Source organism: Primulina tabacum, chromosome 3 (genome assembly GCF_025594145.1).
Source record: "Primulina tabacum isolate GXHZ01 chromosome 3, ASM2559414v2, whole genome shotgun sequence".
NCBI classification, from domain to species: Eukaryota; Viridiplantae; Streptophyta; class Magnoliopsida; order Lamiales; family Gesneriaceae; genus Primulina; species Primulina tabacum.
Window position 1 is genome coordinate 12,823,302 of NC_134552.1, and position 10,216 is coordinate 12,833,517.

Consider the following 10,216-nt stretch of genomic DNA (forward strand, 5'->3'; position numbering starts at 1 on the left):
TGTCAATTTAACTTATGTGGGTTTAAAGGTCGAGAATAATTTATTTAATTCCTAATACAGAATCTTAATGCAATTTCAGGATGCTGTATCTCGAGGTCTAGCTGGGGCTGATTTTCATGTTATTCAATATGGGTATGTGATGCTTCCTATATGTGCTAGTTCAAATCTGAGACAGATGCAAAAATTTACTTTTTACTTGATCAACAACTTCAGCAGTGGAGAAAAATTCTTCTTAGACACATTGAATTTAAAAGCATGGTTGTTTCACATATATCTATCTTCCCAAAAACAATGCAATCTTATAATTGGAAGATTTGCCTCTACTGTAAGATGTAATATAAATTCAATCATCCACATTGCACTGCCATAGCAAAGGACACAGAATCACATGCTTTGCATTGTATATTATCCATCACTTGGTGATATAATCAACTCATGATTTTATGAATGGAGATGCTGTTGTGCTTTGTGAACTTCAGTTCTCTGTTCGTCCTGATCCATCACTTGTTGATATAATCAACTCATGATTTTATGAATGGAGATGCTGTTGTGCTTCGTGAACTTCAGTTCTCTGTTCTTTCTGGTCAACCACTGTCTAGGCATTTAGTTTTTCAGGAATTATGTAAGTGCAAACCTAGGTGGCCATGCTTTTGTGTGTGTGGTTTAGAAAAAAGACTTTCTTCTTCGTGTTACCTTCCATGTAAGCACTCTTTGGTTGAGCCATCACTACAGCAGCATGATATAATATTTATAACATTTCTGCTTTTGCAGATTAGCATCCACACCAGCAATGTTCAATAGCACTCTCACCAGTAATGAAGACGTTCAATGCCCAGTTGATGGATCTATAATGATTACGGGTCAGCCGATTAATTATATGCTTCTTTTGATCTAACCTATAACAAACTTAATATTATAACAACTTAAATAGACCTGGGATAGCCAGTTGTAGGCTAGACTTACGCAGACTGTTGAACAATCTGTTTTGCTCAAAGAAGCTCGATTACAATTTCAAATGTTGCAGTTAAAAAGGCATGTTGTACCTGCTTTAGAATTTTAGTTATATATCGGCGTTTCAAGCTGGAATAGTTGTGATTCTGTTTTTGTCTGGAACAGCTAGTCATCTTCCCTACAACCGGAATGGATTCAAGTTCTTTACCAATGCTGGCGGACTTGGGAAACCCGATATCAAAGTTATATTGGAGCGTGCTGCTGAGATATATAAAAACATCACAGATGAAGATTTGAGGGATGCAGAAAGGAAAGCGAAACAAGCTGTGAAAAAGGTGGACTACATGACTATTTATTCATCTAATCTGGTAGCAGCAGTTCGTGATTCTGCAGGGAATATAGGTATAATATCGGACATAATCCTTGGTATGTAGATCGTAAGACACTGCATTTTTTTAGGAAAAAATAAGCAACTTTAGATTAGCACTCACATTCCAGCAGTAAGCGGTGCTTCTCTTTATACGGATGAGCAGAGGCAGATCTACATCACCCCAAATTCTTTTAATTAGTATATATATATATTAATAAAATATTTTGAGTGATTTCCATTTTCAAGTTTGTTTTAAAACTTGTGCTAGAAGTAATTGGTTTGATTATTTGATAGTCCTCATTTCCATTTTCGTTTTTTAAAACTTTTTAAATTTATTTGTTCTTGTTCATTTTTTCAATTAAACCAATTTCAATATCTATTATTGAACTCAAATTGAACATTTGTTTAGGTGACTGAATTTTTGTCTTTATGATATATTGGCGTTAAATGTGGGCATCTCCTATGAAATCAAAACCTGACTTTTTTAATTTTATTGTCACTCATTTTTTTTGTATTGAAAATGATTTAAAAATTTGTTAAAAGATATTTCTGAACTTTACATTAAATTTTAAAATTAAGTTGTAAAATTACACCAAAATAAAGAGAATGAAAAAAAGAAATGAAAGTTCTTATTGAGTTAAAATTTGATTTCGCTAGTAGTGATAGATCTCCGTGACCCCCGAAAATTTTTAAAACCATATTGCTATATAAAAAACATTTTTTCCTAGTGTGTGTATATATATATATATATATATATATATATATATATTGGATAAAGCACATACCACAACTCTGAAGAGGGAAATCGATGAGCCCCGCTGAAAATTGGTAGCTCCGACAACGCCGCACAATGCGGCTCTTTCAAACATAAAATCTTGGATCCGCCCCTCCGAATGATGTTATTATGTTCCTATTATTGGAGTCTGTCGCCCCTCTTCCCCCAACCCCCCGACTGTTTAATAATGGAGCATTCCTATTGACCTTACGTGTGTCAGTAATTACCGTGTTGAAATCCACTTCATGATTTAAAAGGCACGTAGATCTTGTTCATCGTTATTAATTATTTTATCTCACTTTCAGAGAAGCCCCTTGAGGGACTCCATATAGTTGTGGATGCTGGAAATGGGGCTGGAGGATTCTTTGCCGTAAGTATGGACTGTTTTATTTTTTTTATTAATTTTAATTATTTCTTGCCTGTTTTCTACACACATTCTCCAAAGGTGTTAGATATTATGAAGCATGAGTAATAAAATAGGAGTGAGTGGAGGATCATGGAATCTTTAATAGCGTTTCCTGAAGTAGATTAACTAATAACGAATGAGTCCTCTAGGATATTTGCAATCTTTTTGTTGTAAACTTGTGCCAAAAATGATGTCGCTCTTTTGTTAAAGAATCTCCATGTAGCTCCCTTAATAGTTGTTGTCTCCGGCGTATCAGGGCAAGGTTCTTGAGCCTCTTGGAGCTGTTACTTCTGGAAGTCAGTTCCTAGAGCCAGATGGTAACTCTAAATTTGAAAGTTGTCATTTATGTAAATGTGTCATGTGCACGAAATGTTTTTGGGAGCTGATGTTATATTTATACCTATACCAGGATTATTTCCGAATCATATTCCTAACCCGGAGGATAAAGAAGCTATGAAAGCTATCACACGGGCTGTCCTTGAGAACAAAGCAGACTTGGGAATCATCTTTGATACGGACGTTGACAGGTACGGGTTGCTGGTCTCTTGTGTTCCTTGGAAACACCTGCTGAATTTTCTGATGAAACATGATGTTAGATCTTTTGTTCAGATCTGCTGCTGTAGACTCCAGCGGCCGTGAGTTCAATCGGAACCGATTGATTGCCCTAATCTCTGCTATTGTTTTAGAACAAGTATGTTTTTCTCAATGACGTGTTCGGTGTTTCTTGGTTTCTCAAAGAAAGCTTTTCCTAATTTTTTTGTATTTTTGTGTAACAGCATCCAGGGACAACAATTGTCACTGATAGTGTCACGTCAGATGGATTGACTGCATTTATCGAAAAGAAACTGGGTAGGATAAATAGTTTCAGAATGATAATTTTTTTGGTTATCATGAAGCTTACACTAATTAATCTTCTCAGGTGGAAGACACCATAGGTTCAAAAGAGGCTACAAAAATGTAATTGATGAAGCTATTCGTTTGGTAAGTAAAGAATAATATATTAATATGAGTCTGGACCTGCTGTCTCTATTTGCAATTCTGGGGCTATTTGGTCACTATCACCTTGAACATTACTTTTGTGCTTGTTTCTGAATATCTTAGTTCTAAAACTAATTATTATTTTTGAATATATCCCTTTTCTATATACACCCCTCACCTCCATATCACAGGTTCTGATTTCAATGCAGCAAAAACGTCAAAAGATATTGATACAAGTGTATAGAGAGTCATCAACCTGATTGACTAGTTTATCTTAGAGAAAATGGCTGGGGGAAAGAATATTGTATGTGTTGGTTAAAGAAACATGCTCACTTGTTAACTGATACAGATTCACCATTCTCTTAATTTTCTTATTGTGAAATGGGACACATTTTCAACTTAGGCATCGTTTAGTGCGAAAGATAAGATTTTGTTTCCTCGCCTCATCCAGCACCAGTCAGAGTTAAACAAAGTTAAGTTATCTATGTCTTTAATTTATTTATCCTAATATCATACGTTATTATCATCTCATCACATGAGGCAAGCGATGTCTTAGTTTATAACACACCATTATTATCCTCCATGAGGCACAACACATGAGCTATCACGTATCCCGACTCGATTCAATAATTAAGATGGGAGTTTGAACCATATGATCGCAATTTCAATGTCTGATAGTAATTTTTGTAATAGTTAAGTATTTAATTCAGGGATATTATTTCGTTCCTCATTTTTCCATTTCTATCCAATATCCATATACTTAAATTAGTTTCTCGTGTCAGGTTTTATGCGAGTGGTTGATTTGGCCATCTCTGGTGTCCTTTTTTTTATTTTTGAGTGAGAGAGAGAGAGCGAGGGGGATCGAGTGTTGGGGCTGGGGCTTTTAAAGACTTTCGTGGTGCATAATTATGGAAATATGAAATTCAAACACAGCCGACTGTCATGACTTTCATACAGGGTCATCCAACTGTTTTGATATTTCAAATATGTTTATATAAGCTTAAAGGACTTAAAGGACTAATGCTGCTGGTTAAATTGTGGCAGAACTCTGTTGGAGAGGAGTCACATTTGGCTATTGAAACGAGTGGTCATGGAGCTCTTAAGGAGAATAATTGGCTCGACGACGGTGCATACCTCATGGTAGGTTCTTGTCATCCCTGTTATTGATTTTTAGTCATCGAAGGTCCATCCCATATTTGCCTTCTAACCTGCTATGAACAAAGGCAACCGCTAATTCTTTGTTTCCACGAAAATTTATAGCTCAATAGTTCCTTCAATCTCGATATGAAGCATTCCTTTTTGTTTTGTACTTTATCGGTTGTAGGTCAAAATTTTAAACAAACTTGCATCAGCTAAAGCTTCTGGAGTTGGTGGTGGCAGCAAGGTTTTGACAGATTTGGTGGATGGTCTAGAGGAACCTGGTGTTGCTGTTGAACTTAGACTCAAAATCAATCAGAATCATGAAGATCTTAGAGGAGGGTGAGCTTCGCTACACCTTACTGTGAAACTTTTCTCCTGTGATTCATTAAACATTGATATTGATGCATTGCAGATCGTTCCACGAATATGGAGAGTCAGTGCTACATCACTTGTCAAACATCACTGATTCAGACCCAAACCTTCAGAAAGCCCCTGTTAACTACGAAGGAGTAAGTAGTTGAAACTATTGGTTCTTTAATATCTCAGCTTATGTGTTGTTACTAGAAAGGAATATCAATTCTAAGTCAACTCTTGACAGTTCTATTAAGTTATGTTTGTTTCACTTTAGTGCATTGCGATTACACTTTAGCTACAAAAATGATCTCATAATTGAATCACAATCTTGCTGTAATTTATCCTCTAAATGTAGTCGTCATGGAACAAAATAGTGAGATCACGTAATTTGATCATAGAATATGTTGATCCCTACTATATCGCATTGGCTTGATTGCAAAGAACCGTGCTTACATTTTCAACTGAAAACCTTGGCAATGCCGTGTTTGGTAATGCTTGCACAATTAAACAACTCAAAATTTTGTTTTGTTTGTTTGTTTGTTTTTTTCATTTTACAATATTTGTGTATATATGATCTATGTGGAATTGGGGTTTGTGTTTTGGTATATTCCTTTAACAATATGTAGTTTCCACTTTCTATGAAAAACAGGTACGAGTTTCGGGCTATGGTGGATGGTTTCTTTTGAGGCTCTCACTTCATGACCCCGTCTTGCCTCTAAATATTGAGGTGACTGCACCATTCCATAAAGAAGCTACATGGTTTGCTTAAAATGCCTGTGACCATACTGATAATAGTAATTCTTGCAGGCAACAAGTGATGAAGATGCCGTTAAACTTGGTCTTGCTGTTCTTTCTGCTCTGAGAGAGTTTCCTGCACTTGATACTTCCACTTTAGACAAATTTGTCCAAGTATGATCGACAGATTCCTTAGTGGCTTTTGTTTTGCTACACATTCTCTGCATGTATAAAAAAATGCGGTAAAAGACAGACGTCAAGTGATTCAAATCCGTGAAGTTTTGCATGATGTGTTATAATGTCATGTAAAATCTGTGGCATACAAATCTATGACTACAAATATTAAACGTTACGTCGAGGAACATGAATAAATTTTACTGCAATTTTGGTTGATCTGATATGTGAGACATGCAGGTTGTTCAATGTTATACATTACATATATACATGTATGCACATGACTTTGGTTTGATCTTCACAAACTTGAAAAAGTTGTTCCGAATAATCATGACTTTGTCTATATATTTTACGTATTAGATTAAGACTTGAAGGATCTGTAATTTGAGAACTGACTCAAAAGATCTTAATTTTCATGTATCAGAAAACCTAACATCCTTAAATAAAACTTTTTTTTAATTAAAAAAAAAACCCTGAGATCCCAAACAATTGGAACTAAATGGCTGTCTCCCTGTAACAATGGTAACAACAAAGTTTAATTTACATGAACTGTACAATTCAATTCTTTTGGTCCTGGATCAGTCCATGTGTCTTTGACATCCGTAAAAAGGGTAATCGACATTATACCTACACCGGTGATCTCTTCTGTGGCAATTGCTTGCCCTCGTCACAATCAAAACCATAACCTTGGCTCCCGGATCGCCAGTAAAACCGACGTTCTATCATTGGGCTCAAAGACCACAGAATTATGAGTAGACCTAGAAGAAATACATTTCACAACCTGCAACTTGTCAAATGTCCATGTACACAAATATTTACGCTACTTTCTGTTTTACGGTTTAGATGCGTATTATTAGTATCTTTAAATAAGTTTCGTCATGAAGTTGAAGTGCATGTCAGGTGAGGTTTTTGGCTGAGGCCAAGTTGCATTTTCAGGCACTTTAAATACATTTGAAGCCTAGACTTGCATATAAATTTTTTACTCCAATGTTTTGTACGTCACAGTTTGCAGGACATCCCCAACTTCTGGCTTTGGCCTCTGCTTTAGCTACTAGCCTTTTTGCTATTTCCTGTCTACGGTAGCTTTCTCGAACAGCAACGTTTGGATATGTATGCAATACCTTGTCTATACACAATGACATCATATCTCATTCTGACCAATAATCGGATTTATCAGTGATATAATTCAAAGATTAGGTTCTCGAATTAAACTGAGATTACTGTAATTATAATGTATTTTTATAACATTATTTTATTTTGATTTAGTTTGCACGAAAGATTTCCTACCATATCCATCCCAATATATTTTTAACCATTAAAAGATGAGATGAGGGTAATCTAAAAACAGTGTTTTGACACTCCAAGACTTTATGTTGTGGATATAGTTCTTCACGGCCAAACCACACAAGTTTCAGATTTTCTTGGGTTCTCATTCACTACACAACGGCCATAGGAGAGTCAAAGGTATAGAACTTTCACCATGATTTTTTTTTTGTTTTTTACTTCCAATGTAAGATTAAGTACTAAAAAATGAGAACTAAATCCTACCTTATATGAAGAAGGTCATTTATTGGAAGAAAATCAGCAACATGTTGGAAAGGTTGTCTTTATGAATGGAAATTAAGTAAGAAAACGAAGGAAAACTCGAAACGATAGCATCGGAGAGAAAATCGAGCTCAGAACGTGCGGCCCCCCCACCAGTAAGTCTGCCTGGAAATTTCTAGGCAGAAAGGTGTGCGCTTTTGGCAGGCCCAGCTCCCGGCATACATGTTCACAAACATGGATGTTCAGTTTCAAGTTTTTCAAACGCCCCCCATTCATATCTTATGGACCAAGAGACACCCGCATGAACGGAAGAAAAACATGTCCCTTCAGAATAACAACATTAAATAAAGATGCTCAAATCTTTTAAATATAATATTTGGAGGATAATTCTGCAAAAATATTTGCATTTATATTGAATGTCTTCTTCTTTCTTCTAGACGAGTTTATATCATTTTATGGTTACATAACTTGTGATTTGTAGTTTTACTATAACATATTTGTATTTTTAGAGATGATTGTCATATCCCGTGAGCACCAAGTGCTGGGCAAATTCTTTCCAAAGAGAAATAAATCTATGTTGTCTCGACTTAAAATTTGCTAACATTTATTTTGAGCATTGCTATTTTCAGATTATAGATCCCGTGAATGGTTTATTGGAGAATTCACACAAACAATGTCCACGGTCAACTTCAACTAATATAGAACTCTTTTAAGAAAAAGCTTCTTTATAGTATTTGACTAAATATAAAACTCTTTCGATTCACTTGTAGAATCTGGGAGGTCTGGGGCCTGCAATAATACCTACAACTTCGCTTAATTCAACTAAATCACAATGTCAGTGCCACATCATCTTGGACGTTCAATTGTTTGAACGTTAAAATATCAATTAATGTGTTTAATGATTGGCTAAATTGGTAAAAGAATATAAATAATACATAATTTCATGCAATTGATCCCAAACTGGGAATGATCCTGATTCTAAATTGTAGATATAAGAACAATATTTTGTTGTAGCACATAATATCAAATGTAGGATTACTGTGGTAATTGCTCTTCCGGAGTCAACGATATCAAGACTTATTAAACTATAAATTAAAATCTGGAGAATATGACAATCTAATACCCTCAGCCCTCAGGGATATGCCAAATGATGTACAAGTATAGAACAAATGCTCGATCATCACTTGTCAATCTTGTGGTTAATAGTACTCCAGTTGAAGGCATGGAATTCAGAGAGAGAAGTCCCAGAAAGCAACAGTAATATAGATAAAACAATAACTGGTTATATATCATATATCCATGATCCCGAGCAACACAAATAGAACAAAGTTGATCTTTGATGCACATTATTTAGCGCAAAAGTTTGACTCAAACACAAATAGAACAATGTTGACCTTTGATGCACGTTGTTTAGCGCCGAAGTTTGACTCAAATGTATAATTAATTCCTTCAATGCCCTCAAAGGCAAGACACAGAATAACATAAGAAAACAGGAAATTTCTACATAGAGTCATTTGAATGTTCTACAAATATGGTGCACATCACAAGTTCTTGAAGGCAGACCATGAGCTTGCTTTTGAGGGGTCAGTTTTGCCAATAATGCCTTATTGTGGCAGTGCTCCACATCAACAAAATAGAGACTACCATTAGCCTTGAACGTCACAAAAGGCCTTTTTGTCTCTGCAGGTCGAATATCTGCAAACTTGATGGTTCTTGGTAAATGTGTTGCTAGCCATGATAGCATCTCTACCTCAAAGCTGTCCGAACCAGGTTGCCATCTCAGTTTGTGGATGTAAGGGCTCACAAACCAGTGAAGGGCAGCAGTAGTAGAAGCACTAAGGAATATAACAGTAGATGCCACTGCCCCCTTTAGAATAACATTCATGTCAGGTGATGTCATGAAAGTGATGACGGGTCCTAATGAAACAGAGAGGCAGCATGTGGAAAGGGAGAGGAGCTTCACTTTCTTGATAGTGTTTGATATGGGACCATAATAGACTACACCTGTGTCCATTTCTTTATTTTCCTCTTCTTTCCCTGTTCTGAGGTCCAATACTAATCTTGCTGGTGTCTTCAGATGTTGAAGCTCGAGATAAACATTCGCTTGTAAACTTGGACAAACTTCAAGACAGGGGTGGTGTCAATTTTCGAAGCAAATGTTTGTGGGCATGGACTAAACCTAGCAACTACATGAAAATAGATATTAGTCTCAATCAAAATGTAACAGCCAATATTAGTTTCTGGTAATTACAAATAAACTGCCAATGTGATTATTGAGCTCAAACCAATATTTGTTGCAACACAAGTTCATCACATGATAATTTGTCACTATTTGCTGACCAAATCTTTCAAAGGGAAGCTATTTAGAGTCAGTAGAAATTTAAAAAAATTGAATCAGTAGAAATTTAAAAAAATTATGATTGTACGTATAACCAATTACCAAAATTCAAAGCGAGACCATTATATCACAAAGTGCACGACCGGACGCAGTAATTGCTTCAGTTTTTAACGGAAGTAGAATCATAAAGTCAGACATAATAGAAATAACTTGCCCACCCAAGATATGCTACACTGAATTATTAGATTTATCTCATGATCAACCAATAAAATAAGCACGCATGAAGATATCAATCCTCCGCAAACGCCACTCTGTATAGATCGCCAATATATGAAAATAATCAGAAACGAAAATGTTTAAATGAAGCTCACAACAGAAATGCATGAGATAACCTGAAGTCAATGTTCTTGCTTGAGATCGCGCCAAATGAAGGAGAGCACCTCTCGCCAT

The 10,216-nt window shown here is 35.8% G+C and overlaps 1 protein-coding gene and 1 pseudogene across 1 annotated transcript; one reads left to right on the forward strand and one right to left on the reverse strand.

The window, feature by feature from the left end:
* LOC142540484 (uncharacterized) lies at positions 1-6,102 on the forward strand. Its single transcript, XM_075646671.1, has 14 exons — positions 1-132; positions 772-860; positions 1,117-1,353; positions 2,402-2,466; positions 2,759-2,819; positions 2,912-3,029; positions 3,112-3,193; positions 3,279-3,351; positions 3,422-3,483; positions 4,525-4,620; positions 4,805-4,959; positions 5,033-5,129; positions 5,624-5,701; positions 5,782-6,102. Exons 1-14 carry the CDS (start codon positions 68-70, stop codon positions 5,887-5,889), a joined length of 1,386 nt encoding a protein of 461 aa, XP_075502786.1. The 5' UTR covers positions 1-67; the 3' UTR covers positions 5,890-6,102.
* A 2,593-nt stretch (positions 6,103-8,695) lies between these two features.
* LOC142538438 (uncharacterized) lies at positions 8,696-10,216 on the reverse strand (annotated as a pseudogene).

Excerpts from the sequence above, each read along its gene's own strand:
- LOC142540484 (XM_075646671.1), top strand. The coding sequence starts at position 68 with ATGCAATTTCAGGATGCTGTATCTCGAGGTCTAGCTGGGGCTGATTTT. Across the intron at positions 133-771 it reads TTTCATGTTATTCAATATGG|ATTAGCATCCACACCAGCAA; the intron begins GTATGTGATGCT and ends CTGCTTTTGCAG. Across the intron at positions 5,702-5,781 it reads TCTTGCCTCTAAATATTGAG|GCAACAAGTGATGAAGATGC; the intron begins GTGACTGCACCA and ends TAATTCTTGCAG.